The sequence below is a fragment of the Bombus vancouverensis genome, chromosome 2 (assembly GCF_051014615.1).
Source record: "Bombus vancouverensis nearcticus chromosome 2, iyBomVanc1_principal, whole genome shotgun sequence".
Classification (NCBI taxonomy): Eukaryota; Metazoa; Arthropoda; class Insecta; order Hymenoptera; family Apidae; genus Bombus; species Bombus vancouverensis.
This window is the reverse complement of record NC_134912.1, coordinates 1,757,924-1,785,684: the sequence shown is the minus strand read 5'-3', so window position 1 is coordinate 1,785,684 and position 27,761 is coordinate 1,757,924. Positions and strand designations below refer to the sequence as shown.

General features: G+C 31.0%; 1 protein-coding gene, 1 long non-coding RNA gene and 1 other non-coding gene across 6 annotated transcripts in view; 1 reads left to right on the top strand and 2 right to left on the bottom strand.

Moving 5' to 3' along the window:
- Positions 1-2,147: 2,147 nt before the first annotated feature.
- LOC117163948 (uncharacterized) overlaps positions 2,148-27,761 on the bottom strand; it is a 42,004-nt gene continuing 16,390 nt past the window's right edge. The window contains exons 1-25 of one of the 3 annotated variants that reach the window (XM_033346696.2): positions 27,399-27,729; positions 19,004-19,362; positions 18,522-18,764; positions 18,169-18,295; positions 17,904-18,104; positions 16,925-17,121; positions 15,329-16,229; positions 7,761-8,569; positions 7,577-7,681; positions 7,085-7,396; positions 6,788-7,009; positions 6,620-6,696; positions 6,303-6,462; positions 5,957-6,221; positions 5,593-5,690; positions 5,324-5,484; positions 5,066-5,118; positions 4,619-4,848; positions 4,106-4,275; positions 3,804-3,883; positions 3,402-3,628; positions 3,189-3,326; positions 3,037-3,112; positions 2,799-2,948; positions 2,148-2,724 (exon numbers count right to left, since the gene is read on the bottom strand). In XM_033346696.2, coding sequence (XP_033202587.1) covers positions 2,510-2,724; positions 2,799-2,948; positions 3,037-3,112; positions 3,189-3,326; positions 3,402-3,628; positions 3,804-3,883; positions 4,106-4,275; positions 4,619-4,848; positions 5,066-5,118; positions 5,324-5,484; positions 5,593-5,690; positions 5,957-6,221; positions 6,303-6,462; positions 6,620-6,696; positions 6,788-7,009; positions 7,085-7,396; positions 7,577-7,681; positions 7,761-8,569; positions 15,329-16,229; positions 16,925-17,121; positions 17,904-18,104; positions 18,169-18,295; positions 18,522-18,764; positions 19,004-19,362; positions 27,399-27,729 — 5,907 coding nt within the window. In that variant the 3' untranslated portion in view covers positions 2,148-2,509. Of the gene's footprint in view, positions 2,725-2,798; positions 2,949-3,036; positions 3,113-3,188; positions 3,327-3,401; positions 3,629-3,803; positions 3,884-4,105; positions 4,276-4,618; positions 4,849-5,065; positions 5,119-5,323; positions 5,485-5,592; positions 5,691-5,956; positions 6,222-6,302; positions 6,463-6,619; positions 6,697-6,787; positions 7,010-7,084; positions 7,397-7,576; positions 7,682-7,760; positions 8,570-15,328; positions 16,230-16,924; positions 17,122-17,903; positions 18,105-18,168; positions 18,296-18,521; positions 18,765-19,003; positions 19,363-27,398; positions 27,730-27,761 lie in introns of those variants that run through there. The other 2 variants (XM_033346697.2, XM_033346698.2) reach the window with 2 other exon arrangements.
- LOC117163997 (small nucleolar RNA SNORA53) lies at positions 4,355-4,520 on the bottom strand. Its single transcript, XR_004465542.1, has one exon. It is a non-coding gene; the product is annotated as a small nucleolar RNA SNORA53 (small nucleolar RNA).
- On the top strand, positions 9,719-13,584 carry LOC143304053 (uncharacterized). Of its 2 annotated transcripts, none has more exons than XR_013060747.1 (4): positions 9,719-10,911; positions 11,018-11,223; positions 11,308-11,695; positions 12,594-13,584. It is a non-coding gene; the product is annotated as an uncharacterized LOC143304053 (long non-coding RNA). The 2 variants fall into 2 exon arrangements; XR_013060743.1 differs by having other exon boundaries at positions 12,514-13,584.

The window sequence follows — 27,761 nt, the reverse complement described above, 5'->3', positions numbered from 1 at the left end:
TCAGGATTATAGAAACAATATTATTTGAACAGTGTTACAAAAAAATATACAGGTTACTAATTTAATTAATCAGTTTCTTCGGCGGTGTGATCGATGTATCTAGACAGGCATATATTCAAGAAAATAATCAACAACAGTTTGACATGGAGTTCTTTTTTATTTTTTTTTTCTTTTATGTATAGATATGATTTATCATAGAAGTGTATTGTGTATTTTTGTATTGTGTTTTGGAATTTTTAGTGATATTTTATTTATATTTTGTATGTGTGTATTAATGTAAACGTAGGCACACGCAAATATATGTAAAATAGCGATATACGTGCGTGTTCATACGTGAAACATCGGCACAATGCGTCGCATGCATGTGCAACATTTCAGTCAGCATAATAACAATGCTATCTTCTTCCATTATTTTTGCAAACTGATCATACTTCACTTACAATATTTACTTATTAAATATTTACAGGGATCATTTTTTTGTTGTAATTCACTTATCGACATTTCCTCAACAACGTTTTTTAATATATAAATTATTGTAATTTTATTTATTTACTGCGTCTCCTATTTGATGTTTCAACCCGTCGAATGATACATTCTACTACTGAAGTAGAATGAAATCTTTCAAGGAGACAAATGTTATAAATCATTAATACTTAGCTCATACACAAAATTTTCCATTCTTCTGTATTTCATGTATGTCTCATTTTTACAGTGTGAAAAAAGTAATAGTGATGTATGTGACCTTCCCTACAATCTCATCCTTATCTCCTTCGATTCTGTCGTGTTCAAAAAAATGCTGCGTTTTATACTTAAAAATTTTCTATTATATAATTCACAAAAAACATAAAAGTTTTTCAACATTCTGTAATTAATTTTAGATTATTAAACAGAAATAAAGAATTTGGAATACAAGTAAATTATATAGTGTAATTATAAGATGCGATGAAAGAAATAAACATATAACGAACTCACGATGGTGAAGGGTATATATCGTATGAAAATTTAAGAACACCTATGGACATTCTGTGAAGCAAGAACTAATTTTCTTATATTGAATATTTACATACACATGTACATGTATAAACATATGTTTACGCATACATATGTATTTAATGCAAGTTGGATAAAATATCTACGTGGTAACCTTTTATCCCTTCAACAACGCAGAGAAACTTTGAAAAAATGATAAATGACAAATTCTGCTAGTATCTAATAATCAAATAACAAATTTGAACATTTCGGTATTAATTAATAATTACAATTTCTTAAATAAGGAGAATACATTCAATACGAAAAACATTAGACAAAAACAATATAGTATTTCCTAAAATTAAATGAAAATTTTTCATGATTGCATTCAAATTTCCTATTTCATTTTGTGTATTATATATAAACATACACACACGCACACACTATATATATAAAGTCATATATATAATTGTGTGCGTGTGCGTGCACGTATGTGTGTAATATACTCAGAAAATGTATTTTTCACACTGTACTTTAAATTAGTGTAATAATTTTATACAATTTCCTATTACACGGTCGATCTGGATTCATGCAGACATTATATTCCACGCACTATGACCTGTTCTCTCAATGTTCATAAATAACTAGTGTTAAAAAATAGTAGCGCCTTAATATGCACACCATTTGTATCCTTTTCCTAGTTTCAGCATATTTTGCATTACGAAACATATCGCGCCGAATCACAACATGGTTCGTAATGTTATGTTTTAGCGTTCACTTTCATTCACTTTTAGTTGTGAATGTATATTTTTCTTCATATGGTTGAATACATTATAAGTTCGCAAGATATAAATTAGTAATTGTTATATTTGTTATAATCGTAGAAAGAACCATTACCCTTGCGTCAGGCTTGGTTATCAATAGTTTTCTTTTGCATATATCTCAAATATAATTTACTTAAAATTGATCTACTTATACACATCTGATTTTTAATTTTTTATCTACTTTGCACATAGCAAGTACCGGCTGTTTTGCGAATATCGTTTGATGAAATTGAATATAGCTTTTTCGAGTTTCCAATATAAAGCGAAAAAGAAAAATTGTACGTAATATTCAATTTATTGGGCGATTGACAAGCTGCAGTGACATCGCAACACATAAGAAATACGATAATGTCCTTGAGTGTTTTTTTTTTGCTTTATTTAAACTTTAAACCATTTCAATGAATTATATATAATAATTATCTTGTATTTACTTCTGTATCATAATTAATAATTAATCTTTATCTTCATTATGTATAGCGGTCTCAGCTATTGTGTCCGTTTTTGTGATAACCTTTATTATCTGTCACTTCTTGTTCTTTGAAGTTCTATACTATAATACATGCACACGCGCACATCACTTTTTGTATTCTTTCAATACATATGATGTTTTCCTTTAAAAAACTGCAATTTGATTTCACTTCGCGTAGTTTTTTTTAACGAGGAAACATATATTTAAGTCTTTTTAATAGACGATAATGTACTCGATCACGGTATCGTCAACAACGTTCTTGGCTGACGCTAGTTGATACGTCTTCTACACTGGAAGCATCATCAGCTTCTTGTAAACCAGTGAAAAACGAAGTCAGCGCCATCGTCGCGACTCCATGCCATTCACGCTGGGCTGGTTCAGGACTCTTTTTCCACGTTAGGAACGCGTCGCTTGAAATTATGTTATAATCCGACAAATTTGTCATAATGTTGAACAGAGTCCCTGTAGGTAAAAATTTTTTATAATTATAACTAACTTTCTATTACAGAGAACAACATTTTATTCTTGTATGTTACCGTGTGGATATTGTAGATTGTGTAAATGAAGCTGGATTGCATAAAGACACTGCAATTCTAAAGATTCATTTGCATCGACGAATCGGCGAATTAATTGTTGTAAATTAATAAAAGCCTCACTATTTAAACACCACCTGCTATTCACTGGTTCTAATAATAATAATAAAAAAAAGCACACAAACAATTATAGTCACTAAAAAATGTTAAAGAAGAAATATGATAAAATAGCAAAACGTACCCATGGACGTCTCTAAAATGGCAGTAGTCAGGACGCGTATGAAGTTTGGTTCTTTGACCCGATTACCTACATGTACCTGTAATGACCAATGAATGAAGTATAACTGTTTAATATTTTGTAAAATAATATACAATTAAATTTAAAATACTTACAATTATCCACCCACAAATTTCATCGAAACTACTTTCTTTCATTAGTCTCCTAAGTTCATCATGAATTTGCTGCATTGTGGGTTGATTACTAGTTGAGCTTTTGGCACTATTATAATCACCAGTGCAGAACTCCAGGTTCTATGAACAATAACATTATTCTTAGTCCCCGTTATTTAAAAATAACATATATTAATAATTTTAGTGCCAACTTACATAATCTTTAATGATTTTGTCAACTTCTTCAAGTTCTGTATCAATTACGTTACTCAACTTAAGTCCACTTTGGTCCCATTTATCTGCAATCCATTTATGTCCTTTATCTCGGGATATTTTCGATAATAATTCCCCAAGGAATTTGCCTACATATCCCCGAGTTCTTAAACTATCAAATATAGGTTTCAACTCGGTTAGGGGGATTATCTCCTCTTCTATTGGATGTGCTGTAAAAAGAAAGAAATATCATAATACTAATTTTCTTTTGGAATAAATAGTATTTTTTGTCATTGTTTTCAGTCCTGTTGAGCTAAAATTCCCGCATGGAAACTCTACGGTAAAGAATAATCATCATAAATGAGTTATCTTTAAACATAAAAAGTTTTAATGTTATTTACTTACATAATATCTCTGCTAGATATAACCAAACTTTGGGTATATCGAGTACAAGATCATCAACTAATTCCAATATTTCAATGAATCTAAAAAAGGTAATTGTGATTAGTTTTACCGAAAAAACATACATTTAGAATTTTTATACTGAAATTTTTAATCAGTATCCTTTTGGCTTTGTATTTATTATTCAACACCTTTTTCTCTGCATAAATATTTCGTCATTTATAAAAAAGATTTAATTAAAAAGCGATCTTAATTAGTGCATCAAATAACATTATAGACATACACATATGTACAAAATAACTTACCCGTTTCTTAGATGTGATATAGGTAAAATTTTTTGAGTAATTAAATGCGACAAAAGATACGATATGCATTCTCTGTCGAGAGGTGACTTTTCAAGAACAAAGTTGATCAATTCACGTACGAATTTTGTTAATGTGTTATCGAAGTTCTGTTGAATTGCCAACGAAACTTTCTATAAAATAAAAAATTCCAATTATAACAGATATTTAAATGAATTGCATTTTTTAGAATGGATTTTTTAAATAAAACAGTGTGTCCACCTACTGATCACTTAAACAATTATTTATATAAATGTAGCATTATAGCTAATTTATAACACTGTTTAAGAAGATCAGAAGGAAGGTATTACATAATTTAGCACACTAATGACTCAAGCATCTCCTAGTAAAAAGCAGAGATGGATCTAAGGAGCGTGCTAATGTTAATAATCACAATATTATCAACTAAGGAAATCAATTAATACTGTGATATAATAATTTATATACACATAGAACATGAATATAGCAAGAACTCACTTCAATGATAGGATTTTTGAGATAGTCTTTCATTATTTTGTTTAACGTTTTCATAAATTCTTCTTCCGACATCTGAGGTTTATGACTGCTAGAGGTAGATTGTGTGGACGATTTTAACGATGGCGGTGGCATAGAAACGCTTTGACTCTGTGAATTGTCTAATAACGAACTATCTCTATTCGACGACGAACTGCTTAATTGATGACTACCATTGCGTGAACTCCTACCATCTGTAATAATGAAAATATAAAATTTTCTTACATTTAAATAATATGAATAAAGTAAATGTGATATGTATTTTTTAAAATATCAGAATCCTTTTGGCTAACAACATTAAGTTCAACTTTTCAAAAATAAAAAATTTGTCATCATGCGTTTCATAATTTTTTGCTTAAAAAATCAACAAATTATTTAATTCTTTTATTATCTAACGTATCATAGACATACCATAGGAAGGTTTGTAGTCACGACCATACTCTCTTGGTCCAGTAGACCTTGATCTAAAAATAAATGAGATTATAATATTAATTATTCGGATTATTCCGTACATCCTATATGCGATTATTAAAAAAATACTCAGGATATTTTTAAAGTCATACTTCATATCAGAAACTCTAGCCTAGCAATCTATATTTCATCACACCTATTTTATTAAATATTGAGCAATAAGAAATATAATAATCATAAAAAAAATTACTCTCTTACCCAGAGAGTTGTGGAGACGTTTTTCGTTTATCTTGATCTAAGTTCGATACATTTTCTAAGCATGCAAATTTATTTGAATTTATTGCCTTTGAGCCACAACTCGAAGGCGTTTTCCACATATACATGTTTCTGCTTCCTAATTGTAAATCATCCATTGGAGGCTAAAATAAAAATGATGAATATTTATTTGTTATTATTCATTTTCGCTGTACCTGTGACTATAAACCTTTCGTAACTATTATTGAAGTTTTAGTAATATAAATGCTTACAGGTTTATTTTTAAGCTTAGCTGTCTCAACAGAATATGGTTGCCTTGTTCTGACAACAGGTTGACTCCAACCACCATCATCAGTGGGACCAACACCACCTACATTATAATGGATTATTGATTCAATAACATACTATGTATATTTATTTATAAGCGATATAATAATGTGAACAATGAAATAAAAGTTGTCAGAATACACAATACAATCATTCTTATCAGAAACTCTAGTCTGGCAAAAAATGTGTAATATCATCACGCTGCTGTATTATGAAAGCGAGTTCTCTACTTATAAAATATCAATTTATTTATAATTTATATTTATATCTTTGTTATTAATTCAGATATTACACTGACTAAATACTTACGATTCCTTTTTCTATCACTAGTACGTTCATCTTTTCGAGGTGTACTCAAAGGAGTATTATTCAATTGGCTATCTAATCTTTCAGAATCAGCTTCCTTTTGAATTTGATCTATTGTTTTAGGATTACTATCATCTCTCCTTGGAATCCAGCTATTTGCTCTTAAATCTATTACATCTTGCAGCATAAAACGAATTCTAGAGCTAATTTTTCCATGCCCCCGTCGTGCAACGATATCTTGCATTTTATTGAAATAATCTTGCATTTCCTAATAAAAAAGGAATAAATTATTATCTTTTCAGTATCGAACTGAATGCTTTTTATTAATTATAATAAAAAACAAAGTTACTTCTGCAGACACTTTTGACTCTAAATCTTTTCCGACTGTTGTTAACAACTTGCATAAACATTCAAGACTATCTTCATCACTCTGAATTAACAACTCCTTTGTACAACGATGCATGATTTTAGTTGTCAACATGCCTTGTTTATATAACTCTCCAATAAATCTGCAGAACAAAAAGTAAGAAATGTAGCATAAAAAATACAAAATATGTCGACAAAAATTATAATGTACATTACATTATGTATATCTATACATTGAGAGGTAATGTAATGCTTTTACAAGATAACTACATATTTTACGTTACATTTATGTTACTTTACCGTATGTTTCCTACTGATTTTATACGTGTTTTTCGTTCTTCATCTTCAAATTGCAATTGTAAATCTTTTTTCTTCTCCTAATTTTAAATATAAAACAATTTGATGATAATGAAAATATAAAAATATATAATACAATACAATACAGAAATATTTATTGATTGGACTTACAGGATCAGTACATTCTTCTATTTCTTTAAGCTTAGCAGCTCTTGCCACCTCGTTTACTGGATTTCTTTCGAATTCCTTTTGGCACCGATTAATAATGAGCTTTTTGAAGGTATACGAGCATTCTTGTTTGTCCGAATTTTTATCTGAACCTGAGACTTCCATTACAGCAAGTTCTTTGCACATTAATGCATATGCTACAGAAAAGCTTGGTTCATCCACAGCCTAAAATTTAATAAATTAAATTATACATAACTAAGAATTATATAATTATTGCAGACATACAATAAATAGATTTACCTTCTCGAAGACTAAATTGATCACACCCTGCAGTCGTTCCGGAGTGTCGATGGTTAATGTACGAACCTGATCGACTAAGGTATTGAATTTCTGTGGTGTGAGTTTATTTAGTACACTTCTAACTCTCTTGTAAAGAGCTTCCGATTTAGCTTCTTCTTCACTAAGATTCAAACTTTTCAATCTTGTTGGCCTCCATGCATTTTCAGTTTCCCTTAATTTTACGTCTTCCCTCAAGGATAAAGATACATGAATTACATTTGGCTTTGTTGGTTTAGATGATTTCCCTGGATTGCTCTTCCGATTCGGTGGTAGCTAAATAGAGATAAATACATTATATCAACATGTTAACATTCATGATGATCTAATGTACAATAAAATGCAAATATCAGAAAAAATATTCTCTATCAAGGAATTTCAGTCCACTACTTTTCATTTATAATACATCACTTACTAATCATTCCAACTCCACCTCTTTCAACTTTTCCAACTTACCGCTCGGTTATTTGCGTTTAACGGTTTTATGAATCCAGGGAATAAAACATCATGTCTATTGATATTTGTATCTTTAAATAACCTAAGTTCAACATTATTCCTTGCCTATAAGAATTATTGTTTTATATATCATATGTATTTACAATAATAATAGGAAATAGGAATAATCATTTTTATACAATACCTTTGAACTATCTTTCAAAACAACGTCTAAATCTGGTAAATTAGACGGTTTGATTTTGCTATTGGGATCATCCTGTAGTTTTATTAAAAACTCACGATCATAAATCTTTTTACCGCTTTTATTTATAGGGCTCCACTGGTCCTCCTTATATTTATATTTCAATTGTATTTGATTTGTAACCGATGTGATTTCAGTTTGAACCGGAGCTTCGCTTTCGGTTGTTTTTTCAATAACCGGAGATGTTTGCGGCTTATCTTCGTTAACCGTTCGAATAAATGATACCTTCGAATTTTCTTCATTCTTTTGTGCTACTATTGCTTGTACATCGGACTCTTCTTTCACTTTCACATGATCAACAACATCATTAGGAACTGATTTTGATTGCATATTACATGCGTTTGATATTTTATTATCCTCGATCTTAGGGGAAGATTCCTTTATAGTTTCTTTGTTGCTTGGCAGTTTTTCTATAGCAGGTGTTTCTATGAGAAAACTTTGTTTTAGACTATCTGGTGACACGGGTGTTTGTTTCTCCGCCCTTTCCTTTATATGATCGGAACTAGTTTCCTTCTCTTTTTTTGGTTCGTAATTATCTTTATCCTTATTATCTTTTATAATTTCACGATTTCCTTCCTTATTACTGTCCTTCGGTGTTAAAGGATCTTTGTTGTCTTGTTTTATTTCAGGTTTTGCCGGAGTTACCGTGTTTACGAAAGCATCCATATCTGTACCTTCTTTCTCCGCTCCTTTCCGATTAAGTTCACGGGGTTTGAGCCTGTTTTTACTCTTCTGCTTCTGCATAGCTTTACCTGACAAACAGAAAAACCATATTACATATAATAATTAGATTACTGAAACTTATCTAAAACTTTATATAATACTAGATTTTAACGAAAGTTATTCGCACAATGCGTGAATCGTAAATAGTCATCAAAAGTATTATTACATTGATATCACTACCGAGAGATGCAGCTGTAAAGAAAAGTGAGTATTTCGGCTACAAGCCAAGGATAATTATAGTCTCGGATCACAGTACATTTCGTAGTGTGACATTTCACTTTTTTATTAATGTATACAGAAATTTATGAATGTTAGAGGAGAAAAAATTAATGATTCGCATTAGCACATCATCTTATCATACCTTCACAAAGAAGTAAGAAAGAGAAAGATGGTTCGTTATTCTCGAAATAATATTGTTAAAAATAAGTGTATTTACTCGTACAAGAACTAAATATATTCGATGATACTACATCCTTTAAGTAAATAATTTAAAAGCAAAGATTTTAATGCAATAAAATCAGTAAATTGCATTATACATGTAATATATTGGAACTTTTCTAAAATCTACCAATTCTAAAATCAACCAAAATTTGTAAATTTTTGAGTGATTACAGAAATAAAAAAATAAAAACTGATTCACCCAATTTTTTGAAAATTTCTTAATTTCGAGACTAAAATACACGATTAGTGTTTAATGTTTCGAGAAATTGATCGGTTTGACTTCTATATGGCTCATATATGGAGCATTTCCGTAACATTCGAAATAGAAGTACGAAAATGAGGGTGAAAGTAGCGAACTAGTCTCTTTTAACATGTGTTATCACACACTCACTTCACGTTTTATATTAATATATAATTAAATATGTACCATGGTCTCTGGAGCCCCGACGATTACTTCTTGATCGGGAGCTGGTGCTGACACGAGCGTTACCATTAACTTTGCGGTCACTCATTTTCACGATTATCAATAATCAAAGATATACTGTTATTTACGCATGTTTAAGCCATAATGTGTGCCTGTCCATGCCATATTACAAGCATATTACATATTATTGCAAATCACATTCTTGCAACATAAAACTCTTTGTGCGGCTCGAGTTTCAACAGCTTGTATGCTACTGCTGCACTGAATCAGTATTTATTTATAAATCTGCCAAAAGCTTGCCAAAACTGGGGTAGATGGATCCATGATCACACGCGTAACAACGAGCAACCGTGCACAACGCATTTTAAATTCCTTTTTTACTCTTTTCACAGCGGGAGACAGAGCACAGAAGAAAGTCAAGATTACAGTACAATAGTAACGGAATTCTCTGAATAACAGCAAATAAAAAATACAGGTACAATTGAATTCTCAATGAAAAGATCGACGTATACAGATTTTTCGGTCCGGTTTATTCAAAAAACTGTAGTAACACTTCGAAAATTCCCTTGGAAGCTCTTCTTACACGACTTTCACGCATCTATTTTAACCTGAGAACTGGTGCAAACCGACAGGCACGACATAGGATTTCTTAAATTAGTTCTGTTCGCCGGTTGCGCGCCGGAGCAAGCGCATTAGTGACTTTCCTAATACCTAACCTGACATACGAACTGCTTTAGCCGAAATGTATCGAAAGTAGAATTTCTACATCTTTCATTGGAAGATGCGTTAATAGTCTCAACGGTAAAACTTATATTATGATCAATTTCATATTTGCTATTATCCATAATTTTTCATTTCTTTGACTAACCGTAAATACAAAAACTCTAATGGAGCTGAATGATTGTTGGAGTGAGTGTTATATTATAAAAAGTTACACGTTGATCATCGCAAACGAATAAATATAAATTTAGGCAGAAAACTATGCACGAATTATGTTATTAATATTCCGATAAAGCTTTTAAAATAACTGTTTGACAGAAGAAATTAAATTAGTTGACTATGCAGTAAAATGATAATCTTTCGACAGAAATTTTAATGAATAATTCTTAATACAGGAATAGTTCGTAACTTGACAAACTTATTCAGTACAACTCAACGCCCTTCTATTTTCCAGCTTTATAATACTAAATAGACAATTCCGTTTAGAAATAAAATTTTTCTATGCATGTATACATAGAGAATTGTATGCATATGCAAAACAAAGAAGAACAAAATCAAATAAGATACCTGAGTAATAAAAGAAAGCAAAATAAAGACAATATTTTATTATTTTGGAATAATCGTTTAAAATTATTCCTATGTACAATTCTTTAGCAACAACTTTTAAAAAAAGTATTTTACTATAAGATAGCAGTTAATTTGATGCATGAAAGTAGCTTGAGTAAGATTTTATAAAAGCAGGTCGAGGTAACAATATCTAAAAAGAACGCTGAATGATCGTTAAAGGTATACACGAAATTTGTTTCATTTTATTATTCATCAAATTTACCGAATCGGATATTTGAACAATGTACATACCTTATATTAGTTCAGAAACATAACAAAATTATAGGTAATACCGAATATGAAATTGACCATAACATATGCATCTGGGCAGAAATTGGAAATGTTAATTGGAATTAAAAATTCGAGACGATACTTCAAAGACGACACTTTCACGATTTCATTTGTATAATTTTTAAGAATCAGAATTATAATAAAAAATTATGCAATTTATATTTAACATTGAAAATATGCAATTTATTACTACTATAGCAGGTAAATAGTAACTTTTATATTGATAGAATTAAGAAAATTTTCCAATTTATTGTATATCGTCATTCAATTTGTTCACAAAATTAGCATAGCATCATGTATTAATTTATTGAAGTTTATCGTATGGGAAATATATACAATTCATACGACCATTTTTTCTAACCAGTGGGAACCTTTCACCGGATTGGTGAACGCTCAAGGTTGCCACTGACGCCGAAAGTCTTAAGATATTTTTTGCACACGCACGACGCGTGCTCTTGTGAAACGGCATTAAGAGACCTTCAAACCATGCATGTAGCTAGCCATACATGCGTGGCCGTGACCTCATGCGACTTAATGACCGAACAGTAATACAATTTTCACTATCACATATCCAAAAATGGAGCTACTTCACTTCGACACATGAAACAAACAATTTTTATGAAGTGAAATGAGTAATAAAAGTATCAATGAAAGAGAAATAATCTTGTACTGAGTTAGTATTTTATGTTTAATTCCACGCTATAATATTAATCTAGATATCTAGTAAAAAATAGTCATCCATAAATAAAGTAGTGGTGACACACCCAATAATTTCCCCGTAGTTATGTCTATTTCTAAATGACCAAATGTGTATTTTTCTTCCTCTGCTACTGTCTCTAACCAATACTAGACATTTTTCAATTTTTCTTACGAAATAGTATCAATGAACAAATATATTTAAAAATTAATCAAAATTTTTCTGCTCATGCGGTATGAGAAATACTTAAGAGGTTACTTTAGAATGATTTACTTTACGTTATTCTTATTAAACATAATGAAATTATTCACGTGCGGTAAAAAAAATATCTGAATAACAGAAAGAAAATGAACAAATTCAAAAATTCAATGATTTCAGTTATCATACATAGAAACTGATGATCAAATATGGAGTAGTTCTCTTTTGTAACGGCTCACAAAATGGCTACGCAAGCAGTTACGTAGAAACATAAAACTACTGTTAATAATACTGTGTAGAAAATACTTGTATTCTGTAAAATAAGCATTATATATTAACCAATTTTTAATATATGCAAGACTATAAATTTAAGTAACGGATAAAAAGCAAAATGCTTGAATATTAAATCATTTCAGAAACACGTGTTTAAAGCGTAATGGACGAAATTTAACTATAGATTCCAAATTACAGGCATTTTCATAAACTAAATACTTCAATTCCCTCTTGTAATAAATGTCCTTTTTAACTTTTAACCTTACTAAATAATAATGATTTTAAACCTCTTAAAATATGATATTCACTATGTGTCTCGTCAGGTCAAAAGCAGCCATATTTGAACACAACTGATGCTTCGAAATATATTTTCCACGATTTAAGATTTACTTTCTTTTTAAAGAATAAATATATAACTTGGGAGAAAACTACGAAAAACGTTAAACCAATTACAAATATGTAAGTATAAAAAAGTATTAGATGTTATAATGGAGCTCACATTTGAGAAAGTTTGTGAATACAAGATGTCGGAACCACGTTGCGAAAAGCAGGTATTATATTGCAACTATATCTATTAACTTGATAAATTGTTCTAAGGCCAAACCAAAATAATTTATACATACATTTTGTATCAAGATATTCCTCTGCCGTGGTCGTTGCATCCGCTTGATCACTTTGTCACAGTAACAATAATATAAAATAAAAAAGTAAAAAAAGAATGCAATAAGACCTGTATCCTTTAAAGCCAGTACACATAAGGACTTTCAGATAGAAACGCGTAAATTTTTATAAGGAAAAGAAAAACGATGCGTGTAAAGGGCGCTCGTTACAATTAAATAAAGGATTACGTGTATAAATTCTACAGAATATCGCAAGATAAAAAGAAACCTTATATAGGAACGGAATATAGTAAAGACGCAAATACATTAAGCGTATTCGTTACGTTATGAAGTATGTAAGCTCAAAGATGAGTAACCTTTTAAGTAGTATGAATGTAAATATAGAATTATGTATAACTACGAATATACAATTGTTGATTAAAAAATAATAATTATAAAAGGAAAAGGGAAATGGGAAAAACGGAGTAAAAAATACAGCTGGCTAGCACAGCACGTGCTGGCTACTGGAGGAACCTCCGTTGTTCGACGAGGAAACAAGTCGGGAACCTCCCTCCAGCAACACAATCGCCGATGTTCGTGTACCTTCGGTACATTTCGCGCCTTTTCGTCGTATGATGTCACAGTTTGGTTCGAAGCTCCCTTGGGAGTTTTATATATACCTTGCATTTCAATCATTGAAAAAAGATCCGTTCACATTAGAAACACGCATTCCAATAAATTACATGATGTATGCTACACTTTGTTCATAATATTCTCAAATTTTTAAAAATTACTAGAAATAATCAAATTTGTAACTTGTATAATGCAATTTTGTTGAAATGATTGAATTTAATTTAATGCGATTAAGAATAAAAATTTTAATCTCATGGACAATGTATTTGTCGTCACTATAGTCCTTTCATTCCATGTATTTAAAACGTATTTTTCCCCAAGAAATAAGAATTCACGTAATAAAATTATGGTTTGACAAATACACGAAAAACTATTTTGCTCGATTTTCCTCCGTACAAGTAATGAAAATTTAACCTTCTTTTCGTCCCCATTTTTAAAAAATATCTATAATGGAACTAATTTGACATCTCTGTACTTTTATTCCACTTTGCAATATAAATTAATGTTTTATAATAGACCTACTTTAAGAAATAATAGTTTCCATTTAGATCATTATTACGAACTAAATATTTTTGTTTTAAGAAATTTTTGTTTTACAGTATTATTCGATCGTTTCAATTATAAATTTGAGATGTATGCTTCACTTGCTTGAATGTTCGAATATCTTTCAACTTCAATAATGTTATTACTTAAATGTGCCATATTAAATTTCATGAAAAAGTATCACCTTGCATAATCTATTTTGAGAAACATTTAGTGTATCGTTTAATGCAAACTTCTTTGTATACGTGCAAAAATAATCTATGTATATTGAATGTATATTGAATGCTTTAATGTACATTGAAATGAATACGAAATTAATGTATTATTTAAAATAAAATTTGCGTCACAATTGCGAAGTTTAAATTGAATGCAAGCAGAAGCAATTATAAAACTTTTAGGTTAGAATCAAAGTAAATCGTATTGTAACATCACAGTAATATCCAACAACCCTTCTTTTTAACAATATTTTTAAATAACATAACCACACGACATTTCATTCATAGGTGCTTTACATTTTGTAAAAAAGAATGAAAAGTTTCAAAATATTTAAACCTATTTCCACGTATGTAACTGAAGAGATACGTTTCCTTTACACATGAGATACATACGTTTTAAGTATGCCTATTTAACATTACCGAATTACTAGTTCATAACAATTAACATGTAAACTTATGGACAATGATGATTATTGAAGCTATCACAGAAGCAAAGTTCAAATTATAGTGATACGAGAAAAACGGAGGGAAACTATGTAGATATATCAGAAATCTTAATCTATAACTCTAATTTGTATATGTATATGAAAATATTGTATTTTCTCGAAAAATCATTATTGCAATATATGAGTGTAGGATACATATAGAAAATGATTAACGATCATGAGTATAACTATCAATAATATTGTAAATCAAATAAGAAATGTCTATACAAAAACATAAATCAATTATTTGTAAGAAAAATGTAAACTAAGCAATAATGTATATGTTCATATACTAAGAATATTTTGAATAAAAAAGAAAAAAATAAAGAAATATTTTCCATAAAATGTTAGATAACATACCTCACATAAATTAAAAAATAGCAATATAAAATCATAAAAAATTTACATTTTTTAAACTTTTTCTCTTACATAGATAAAACATGTTATCTGCATTTTAAATGCCTTTTTTATATAATATTGCTCAAATATCAACCAAAAAATTTAAATATAATAATAAATACAATATAATATCCCTTACTTGATCATTATTATTGCAATATCATATATTACTCTAACTACATTATCATGAATTATGTATTACGATAGCAAACAGAAAAATAACTGATAAAACAAATGAAAACTTAGAAGTTTGCAAAAACTTACCATCAGATGATTTTTGTTGTTGAATTTCAGTTCGAACAGGATCGGATTCCGGTTTATCACCAGACGCATCTCCATTACTTTTCAAGTGATGATCTGTTTGATTATGAGCAGGTGTAGGAGTAGTACCTCTAGAACTAAGACTCTTTTCCCTTGTCTTTTTATCTTTTTGTTCTTTGGCACTCGAAGGCAACTCAGTTGCAGCAGCAGAAATAGTAGCAATAGCAGTGGATTGATTGTGGGCATGAGTCTGAGATTTTCTTCTAGGCGGTGAACTCGATGAATTTTTATTGGATAAATTTGGGAACGGTTCTCTGGCAGGAACAGGGTTAGCATTTGGGGCAGTGGTGGACGGTTTAGGGGCCTCCGGAACGTTCGTACTTGGTATAGTCACAATGGGAACCGATGTCTGTGTTACGATAGATGTGGCACTCGTACTCTTCACTTCAACTTCAGTTACAATCATTGCGGGTAACTGCGCAGAAATATCATCCTTGTTTACGTTACGCGATATAGCTAATGGTAGTTCCTCGATGACTCCACTTTTCGAATCGCTTCGAGGTTGAAATTCCTTCACAGGAATTTGTAATGGTTTCGACTCTGTTTTCATTGCACAAGAGTCTATTTGAGACACGTTACTAGTGGTACCTAACGATTGACTACATAACGCGGTTACGTTAGGTACATTTTGTGTTGTAGGTGAACTGGTACTACACTGATTATTCACATCATTAGTAGAATTTGTTTGAGAATTAGATAAACTTTGTGTTACATTTTGAGATGTAGATGTGTTTGGTACACAAGTCGGTACCGTTGAGTCGGAATTGGACTCTTCGGTCGCGACTTTCACAAGTGTTTTTGCAACCCGGGCTGCAAAGTCGGCTTGCACTTCGACGTCATTATTCTGTAACAATCACCAATTCTGCGTGATAGACAATGATACATAGCAATCGGATAAAGATTATGTTTGACAACTAAAAACTGGCTCCAAACTTAAATCATAGGACGAGAAATAAAACCAAATGTACTAAACGAAATAAAAGAAACATTCAATATATTTTATACCTCTGTAACCCCTCAGCCATGGTTTGCAAACTATAAGCAGAATTACAAAAAACTGTATGTAAATAACGTATCTACATAATAATATACCTAATCCAGATAAAAATTAATTCTATTCTTATAAGAGTTAACTGCAATTAAGCTAAGTGGCTTAATCAATTCATTCAAATTTTGTATATCGACGTAAATTTAGTACTACTAAAATTCTATCATAAATGCAAAATCTAGTAGTAGGAGTAACATAGAAAGAGTAATAAAAATTTGCATACAATATTCTAATCGTCCGAAATAAAAATATCTTAAAAATACTTCAATGATCATGGCTTTTGGGTACAGATATTAATAATGTAAGCAACTGACTATAAGAGTATAATAAAACATCACATTCATTCTAAAAGTTATTATAATATTGGTGTAAATATAAAAATTAGAATACCAGAATTTGCGTTTTATTTATATTTAATTTGATTTTTCTTCTTTTAAATACAAAGCTCTTATAGTCAATTGTTAGTGTATTAATATAATAATATTACTCACTTGTGGCTGAGGTGTATCACGATTGCTGGATTCACCACTTTGAATAGTTTCATTATCTTTGTAAATCTCATGACTTATATTTTTACCAGTCGTCGGATCTACGATATCAGTAATAGCATTTTGTCCTCTTGGTTTCCGAGATTTTGTCGTACTATTTGACGCACTTGTTGCACCACCATTATGACCTGAGTACATATCTTTAAATAACAAAATACATGATTCACAATATATACAAAGACCTAATTGATTAATCAATTAATGTTGAATTATTCAAATAGTAATATTTGTTATTAGCATCTTCAGGTTTGTATATACTACAAGCTCGTGTGAGCTTGTGAAATCTACCTAAATCTCTACCTGAATTTCTACCTGAATCTCTACCTGAATCTCTACCTGAATTTATCAGAAAATCTCTAAACTTAACAGGTTTTAAAAGTTTGAAGTTGCGATTTGAATCCCTGAGTCATAAATAAAATTTCCTGCACTTTTTCCCTTTCTTTCATGTATTTTTCGTTGAATTATGAGGCATTTACCCTTCATAGAGATCACCCTTCATAAATATTCTATATAATAGCGGTAAGTGTTCGGAGAAGTTTAGTTCTTAAGTAAAATAAAATAAAATAGTGATTATTGTTGGAATTGGGGTTTCCCAAATTTGAGATACAATACTTCTTTGCAAATGTTGAACTATCATAATTTTTATAACAGTTTCAATGTTTTAAATGAAATTGAATATTATGTATATATAGACAAATACATATATATGTGTAAGGATTTTGAAATGTAAGGAATTTATGTATGATTGTTCTTAATTTATATAATTTTAATTCTATACATTTTACCAAATACTACTTATTTTATTACATTATATCGTTTTCTCTCCAAAAAATCTACTTCTTGGAAATTACCATTAACACAACCTAACAATCTAGATAATGCAGTTTATATTGAAATATGTTATGTTCATTTTACAACTCACCAGTCTGAGAAAGAGATATACCCATGGGGGGTAAAGGCTGAGCTTGTTGCGTAGGTTGCTGCAGTGTACCTTGTGGTACTACTGGGGCTCCTTGGGCACCGGCCAGCGGGCCTGCAACATGTTGAGCCCCACCAGTGACAGCGCTTGCACCTGCTCTACTTAAACTTAGTGGTGTATTTGGTTGGCCTGTAGGCCAGTAATCTATAAAGGAACATATAATACTGATTAAATTTATTTTCGATCTTTACAGTTTTGTGTTACTTACAAGGTTGAGGAGTTGGTGCAGGTGCACCATATCCAAACATGCTTTGTGTTAAAATTGCATTATGTTGAAATGGTTGGAAGTACGACTGGTTTTGATGAGTTGGATGTCTTTGGGGTGGAGCGCCAAACTAAAATTATAAAATATTTATTACATTTATAGTCATTATCAATAAAAATGATGAATATGATAGCATTTTACAAGCAAGTAATGATATGTTTGGAAGAAAAGAGAATAATGTTTAATTGCAAAATAACACTTAAATACAATAACTTTTGTCAGAAACTATTCTTTTGATGACACAAATGAAATGAATGATGCATGACGATAAATATATAAAATCAACAGTACTTAACTACTACCTGAAGGGGCATTTGATTGTTCATTGTGTATAAGGATTGCTGATGGGGGATCTGATGTGGTACTTGGTATATTGCTCCAGTTTGAACTGGCAAACCACTTGTATGATAAATTGCAGTTGGTTGACCTCCACTTCCACCAACTCCAGACATTCCAACTACTTGTGCACTAGTACCCCCTTGACCCCCTCTATGATTGATGCCTCTTGGCTGTTGTGGCCTAGGACCCTGGTAATAACCCTGAAATTGATAATGCAATTAATAAGTAAAATTTATAAATTGATGTGCATTTATATATAGAATTAATATCAAATTACAATATATTATACTACAAATACATAAATAAAATTTACAATATATTTTAAATATTTCTAATACTTTTTATAAACATTAATATGAAATATATAAATTCATATAATTAATACACGATAATGAAAGTTCTTATAAACAACCGTTTTTTCTTAACAATTTCCTCTTACTTGGGATGATGGCCTTGTTTGCGTTGGCCCATATACTTGAGATAGAGGCTGTGGTTGCGGTTGCATATGGGCCTGTTTTCCCATTTCCTGCGGTGATGGAGTATGTACAGGAGGTGTCGTAGTTGGAGCCGGACCTTGCGGCGGTTGTGATTGTACCCCCGGTGCAGGGGTTTGTGGTGGTGCTTGCCCTCCAGCAGGACCCCCTGGTGGAATACCTGCTGCTGATTGTCCAATGGACTGTAAGCCACCGAGTGGTGGAGGTCCTCTGCCCCCAGGTACTCCTACACTACCCCCTCCCCCACCCACCTGGCCCCCTGGTTGGGTGCCGTAATTTTGACCAGACACATGAAAATCTGATCCTGAAATTCAAAACAAAAAAGATATTAGACATTAGGCTTGAAATATCTGAAAAATTTAAATGTAAATAATTGAATTTTATAGATAAATAATATAAATAGACATTAAAATTATCTCTAACAATGTTATCGCTATATTATAGCTTGTATTTTCATATATACATCTAGAAATGTTTAAATGCTTCATGCATTTTCATATTTATGTTGTTATACTAATTGTTTTAAGGGAAAACAAAATTTAACTGTCACCATATGTGTAAAAAACAAACTTAATTTCCTTCAAATAAAAATCAAGATTTATGTTTGCGACTCTTTTATGACGATCACAAATAGATGATTTAACACATATCTGTCAAATACTTTATATTGTACTGTAAAATCAAAGCATTTATTTATACAATGTGAAACATATTTCTGAAAAACTATCTAGGTATATAAAGCAGACATTAATTTCCTGTTAATGAGAATCTATTGTTTCGACAATCTTACCGACTTTACGAAAACTTTCATATATGAAATGCAATGGGTTCCTTACATGCATTATTATTATACGGGATTATTATGCATAATTAATATACGGGAACAAAAAATAATTTATTTTCCTATCTAAATTATAGTCGAGTATCGTTTTCCACATACACAGGGGCATACAATGACTCGTAAAAAAGTGATATCGCTAATTGCTATAATGTAACAAGAACTTCATTTTATCATTTAGCTATTAAATATATATATCTGGTTTCGTAATATAAACAAGAAAAAAGAAAAGAAAAGAAAATAGATAATTATACACTCAAGTTTGCATATGCGCGATATTATCCTACCATAATATGTTCGCCATTCTGTCGTTAAATGAATTACTCGTGAAAGCGATTATGCGTGGAATTGCATGACATCGCTTGACATGTCGTCGTTGTCGTCATCGTCTAAGAGATACAGTATGATTGATTATGCATATGTATTATCAAAACATCGAATGGATTACATTTATTATCCCTAAACGACTCTATATACGGTGCATATTACGCATAAGGTACATGCATTTTCACAAAAACATGGAAAAACTTTATCACCACATGCTACGACTTTATGACGAGAAAATACGTTAAGGACATAGAGAGATAAATGAAGGAAAAAATATGGATATTTGAGCGCTCACCGTTGAAAATCGAAACAAAGCTGGTTATCGTGTTTTGTCACGGAAATACTATGTTTATTCGTACAAGCGAATTTTTTATAATGAAAGAACAATGAAGTGACAACAAGGCTGAAACGTGAGCAAAGAAACCGAGAAGACGGCCTCGCGAACGGCCATCTTTGCACATGTGGACAGGGCTCGAAGCAGTGCTGCTATCTGTAGTCCCGTGAGTACATTGATTGCTACGAAAGGGGGGCGAGGCCGAACTCCATCACCAGGATCGTATTAACTACCGCACCGTGAAAACACACAAATTAAATGTATCCATAATATAATAGCAAAGAAATTCAGAACTTTATGTCGTACATATTGGACTCATTTGTAGCGAAAAAGTTGTAGTGAGTAATGTATCGACCATATTTTAATAAAGTAAGTTCATTAATTTATCGTCCTTTAATAGAATGAAAAGAGAGTTGTATTTTTCTTTTTTATATCACTTACTGCAAATTACTTTTTTAAAAGATTAGAAGGCGTTTCACATTGAACTGTAATACGGTTGTTTTATTTTTGGTAGTAGTTTATGTATATTCGAGTAAGCTCTATCATATATTATTTTATACATAAAATGTTTATTTATGTAACATGCGAGTTAAAAATAATTTTTGTCATATTCTCTAACATCATACACTCATATTGAAAAAATTGTAGAGTTGATAATCTTATTTATTCATAAAAATATTGATAAATAGATATGTACGTATTCCCGCAAGGTTATATATATATATATATATATATATATATATATATATATATATATATATTAACAGAGTGAAAGAACTAATAATATATATATATATATATATTAACAGAGTGAAAGAACATGGCCTGAAAAATAATCCAGAATGCAATACGTCATTTCCGGTGCCGATTCCTTCTCTCTCTCCTCTCATTCGCGCGCGCACGCACACGTACCGACGCTTTCTTCTCCCCCTCACTCTACATACATACACACACACATACACGCGCGCGCGCGCACTAAATTTGATTTTCCCTATTCAGCCAAGCGAGATGAATTGAACAAAATTCGGAAAATTTAAATACAAGGAGAAATCAGCATTACACATAATATGATGTATATGACAAGAAAAGTGAGGTTAGAACGACCACACTTTAGCCACGTGGCTGGCCAATATAAGAATAGTAATACACTTAAACGATAATCATAAAAACGAGATCTTTTAATGTTGGAAGAATATTATCAAAAGGTAAAACATACTATCGCAATGAGTCCTCTGACTTTCGAATTTTGAGAAAACTGCTTTCAGTTCGCACTTCATCCTTTAAATATTGAACTTTATAAGTAAAATGCTGTTATTAACCTAAATAATAGATTAAGCGCAATAAGAAAAATAGCTACAGTTCGTACAAAATATCTGAAGTAATATTATATAATTCATTTTTGAAACAGCTGCTCATTCATAGTCATTATTGATATTAATACTAATATTATTGCTCAGTATTAGTTGCTATCGTATATTAGGAAATAAACTTTCTGTATCTATGGATTCAAATGTAATCTTTGAAGAGTCAGTACTGACTAAAGTAATATGATAAAAATTATAGAAATAAATATAATAGACAAATTTTTTAACTATTATAAGTATCTATAAAATATTATGCTGTAACTTTCAGCAATCAATCACGGTTCAAAAAACATTTTTCAGATTCATGAAAATAAAATATAACAATTGTAGTAGAAAAATTTTCATTGATATATCATTGTACATATAAATGCATGTTATTTTATTAATTTACTAGAAGCTATTAATAACAGTATATGTATATTTATTCAATAACATATATTTAACTTAAAGAAAAAATAATATGATAAGTAAAATAATTAATTGTACTTGAAATGAACAAAATATTGAAAATGTATAAACTTCAAAATTCTTAGAATGGCAAGAATTTCTTGATATCGTAGTACGTTGGCGTCATCACGGCGAGACATGTCATACAAGAGTGCAAGAGGAAAGAATCGAACGTACCTTCGCGACTGTATAAGGTAGAAAGCATTTTATCGATTGACCTATATCGTGAATTGTCTACAATGCCGCCCAGGGGCGCTAAGGACTAACCTAAATACTAACTACTCGATATGTATATCGATACAGTAGTCAATTGTAAATGACGAGTGATTTATTAATCAAGTCTTCTTAAATACCTGTCTTGACGGGAAGATTTTAACTATTTAAAATTTTGAAACAAAATTTATTTCACGTTAAAGAAATTTATACTGGAGTTACTAGGAATTCGATTTGATGGAATTGGATTAGTTTCACAAAACAAAACTCACATAAGAAGATATTAGCGTACACTAAATCAAAAACATGGTTTTCGTTACTATAAGTGAAAGTATCGTAAATTAATTTTTGTAATCACTATGTGGTATAAATCGAGCTTAGCCGCGTATCTACAAATAGATGCAAACGATTCGACTTCTGACAGATAGGGCACCAGGTCAAATTAACTACCTCCAGTGTGCTCGAAAATAACGGGCTTCATGTATGTACATCTCTTTCTATATATATAGATGCGCGGTGTTATACACAGAACATATATTTGTTGAGTTCTCCTTAGGGTTGGGGGCGTGTAACGAATTTTCATTTGGATTAACCATTGTTGTTATACAATATGGATGATACTTACTGGTATAAATATGATTAGTGGCGATTAGATACTCGAGATGCTAATGACAATGATCTTAGGTTCAATAACAATTTCACGGTCAACGGGATAGCAAATGCGTTTTCCTCTAAAGTCTAAGTCGAACTCAACTTACTTGTCCACAATACAAGTAGAACTCAACTTACTTGTCCACAGTACAAGTAGAACTCAACTTACTCGTCCACAGTACACGTAGAATTCAACTAACTCGTCTACAGTACAACTAGAACTCAACTAACTCTCTCAGTCCAAGTGGAACTGAACTTATATACTCTTCTCCGTACCTTTCTGTACCCCTTGAGTCAACTATATTTTTAAGGAGACCTATACAATTACTCCATACCTCTGTTAGGTGAAAACGTCCATCCCGTGACCGTGGCTACGTTTAGCGACCCGTTGTGTCACTTCGAACCCAAGCCTATTGTCATAAGTCTCGGGCACACATAATCGGATTAAATTCTAAACAACTATTTCTAAGTTTTATTATTTAAGTACCGCTATAATGAAAGGCCTGGACTAGAGTATTGGGGGTCTTCCCAAAAATTCCAAAAGAAAGGCCCCGACATGTCCTTTCATCTCCGACATAGTTATACGTATGCACTGGCATACGAAATAAATAATTTAACCATTCAGATAAAAATGGAGAATCATGAAAGATTGCAAACCAATGAAAACTATATTGAATATGTGGTTGAATGGATTTTAAAAATATTAAGGCTTAACTGGAGTAAATAATAAAAGTTGTTTGAGTAAATAAGTAAGTAAATAAATATAATAAGTAAATAAGTAATAAAAATAAGGATAAATAAACAAATGAGGTCAGGATGCTTCCATTGGTCACGAAAATGTATGTCCATGATGGAGCAAATGAAAAGGAAATGAATGAGATTTTGCTTGAGCGAAATATGTACATGCAAATAAATGTCTAACGCGACTATAGTAAGAACATAGTACCTATTTCTAACTTGTTTACTAAGAGAAGTTCTAAGAAGATGATAAACGAACAATAAATAGACGACTATAAGACAGAAGCTAAGTACATATTTATGTCCTTATATTTTTATAGTATTATGTGAAAGAATTTTAGACCTTTCCAGCATGAAGCATTTTTATTTAATATTTTTCATATAGTAAAATTTGTATATTACTTGCTATCCATGATTATTAATACTTTGAATGCCATGGGGGTCACCGGTGACCGGCGCACCAAGATTAGTAGAAATGCATAATTTGAACAAATGTCAATAGTTACAAAAATTTGTTATTATTACCATTGTTACTACAATGGTGTAATTAATGTAATGACGAAATTAATGCAGTATAAAGCATATAAAAATAGTTCTATTTATACATGAAATATAGATCTATCTTATGTACGCCCCGGTCCTGCACCAGTGGCTGTCGAACATGGGAAAACCCGCTTTTACCTTAGTGAATAATAAATAGCCCTAAGGGACATTTCAACTTGAAAGATGTTTGATGGCAATTAAGAGCTTTGAAAGTAAAGTAACAAATGCTAAATCTTGCTACGGATGGATTATAGTTTATGGTAGGTCCCGGAACGGACCAATAGAACAATTATTTGGCAACGCGAAGAAACAATATGAGATAATTGATAATGGAAAAAAATAAGCGAATCGAGCGTAATTGCATTACAGCGCTATGGGGGTCACCGGTGATCTCAGTGAGATAAATTCATTAATGATTATACACCGTAACATACCTTTTGTAAGTAATATTTCAACATTATATGTATCGCATAATAAAAAATCGTGACGCCACGGCCAAACCTTGTAAAACTGCCGTGGCATTCAACGTGTTAAATTTTAAAGTTAAAGACTTGTCTTGTCAAAAAGTGATTAAGAATGTTGAATAATAAATCGTTCACTAAATATCAAGAAAATTTTAAATAATTTAAAATCTTACGCTGTTATCTAAATCTTCTTTGATATATTCCGAGAATTTATTGTACGACGATACTCGAGTCACAAATTTGGTTAAAATTTACTGCTTAATCAGTAAATGAAAGTGTGCTAAATGTACAATTGAGCAGTAATCGACAAATAAAGGAGAGAAGGAAAATACATTTGCATTATATTTTTGCAGGTATTATAAATTAGAAGTATAACGTCGTATACCAATTTCCAGTTTTCTACTTCGACTGGAAGGATAGTTACTGGGTGAATTCGGATTATCCGTTTTTACGCTATTTTCCTTGTTTAATGTAATGCAAAATGTTGGCCTGTTAGAGAATTCTTTTAGATTTTTTCGTTGCAAATCTTAAATGCAAAAAATGAAAAACGTAAAAAAAATGCTGAGAAATATAGATTTTATATAGAATTTTCAGAGTGACTACTATTTTATTTCTATGGTAGCGACATGTTACTTTGACTATTGTCCTAAATCTTTTTCAGATCTCTTGGCAAGGTGCACCGTAGTTAAAAAAATCAGAAACCCTTTTTCCGACCTATATGTCCCTTATTTTCTGGGGTATTAATCATCATTTCAATCGCGGTTATGGTTAAAATATTCGACTGTGAAATGTTTCTGTATGAACTTTTTTTTGTCATAGTTTCGTCCCTCACGGAAATTCAGTTTTTTATGCTAATTTTTGTCAATTGTTAGTTACCTGATGATAAACGATATTCACTTGCAAATGTTCTAAAAATACTTTAAAAGTATTTTATCATAAAATGTACATAAAAATTAGAACTCAGGACATTACATATTGTCTTCATCATAAGTCATCAATATGGCATGGAATTAATGATACAAAACAAACTTAAATTTGTATGCGAATCAACTACCAAAAAATTTCATAGAGGTTTCCTTGTCGAATACCTTAACCACTTGTTTCACTACATCGTTGAATGGACAAATGATATTTTAAAACCTAAAAGATAAAAACATATTTTTTTTTCAATTAATTGAAGTAGTTAATTCTTTTCACTTATAAAATGTTGAACACCGCATAATATATTCATTGTATTTAAAAAATGCAAAAATTAATGGTATTGATCACGTTTCTACTCAAAATTCCTGGACAAAATCGGTGTTTGATTTTTTAAACTGTAGTATACATTGTTAAAAAATATTTGAAAAAATTTGAGGATAATAGGTATGCTAATATGTTGTTACTGTCAAAATAGAAAAGTGGTCGCTCTAAAAACTATATAGGAAATCTATATTTTTAAGAACGCTTTTGCATTTCTTCTTTTTTAAGTTTCTAAAATACATGACCGTGTCTGCAATAACCCAGAATTTCTGAGAATTTTTGCATACAATTAAATAGAGAAAATAGGATAAAGGCGAATATTCCAAATTCAATCTAACTACTCTTTCGGCCGAGATAGAAGGCCGGAAATTGGTTTATGTTTTCTTTTGATAAGCTATAGAATGGTGCATCACCAGATGAAATCGGTTCAAGGACACTTTTGACCTCCTTATCCTGTTATATGCTCTTCCTCTTACATATATGTATATAAGTTATTCTAATTATTTTAATCTTTTATTTTTTAATTTCAACAGTTTGTATAAATTAGTAAAAAACAATTTTTAGTAAATATTAATACCAAGTAATCTATTATTAAATATGAGTAATTTGTTTTTTTAATGACGTCAATAGAAGAACTTTTGTTAGATGTTTTAAGACTGAAAATGGCATATTTTTGAATGAAGTATCCTTGTACTAAGAGAACATACATACGCTCAGGAAAAGTATAACAGTTAAACTTATAACAATTAAATAAAATTATAACAATTCAATTATCTTAATGGTTATTTGTAAAATTCAAATCAGATACTTTGAATGTTGGACAGTTACCTTATTATAAATTAAATAATTTACAAAACAATACTGCTCAATCGATACATGTAGCTAATCATTAAATTTTTAATAGACTGTTCAGTCAGATAGTTTATTACATGTGAATATTGTACAACGATCGAAATGCATATAAATATATATGTACATTGTACATATCTAAAGGTAGGATATGTATTTCGTTCGAATATTTTTTCAACCAGTTTTGTAATTTCATAAAAAAGGAAGATAATATATTCGTAATTTTGATATATTACTGCTATCAAGGAAGATATTATATGTAAAACGTCCGATATAATCTTCGTTCTCTTTATTTCGCCCTCGCTCTTCATTGATTGTTCTTGTACTTACTAGCATTTGCAGTAACGACGCGATATTGTGGCGGTGCTTGTTGATGCTGGGTTTGTTGCTGCTGTTGCTGCTGATGACTCAGATGGTTAATGTTAACTGTCAACTGATGATGGCTCAGCTGATGATTCAAGTGGGGACTCGGCGAGGGTGGTGGCTGATGGGCCGGATGCACGTGGTGATTATGACCTGGCTGTGGATTTTGTGGGTGGGGGGCCGAAAGATGATGATGGTGATGGGGCCCTCCACAATGTGGCAAGAGACAGTGCATAGGTCCTACACCTACGGCTACACCCACTGCGCCCTCCTTAGAGACGCCATATCTCGAAACCATTCTTCCTGATGTACCTTTTTCTTCTTATCCAG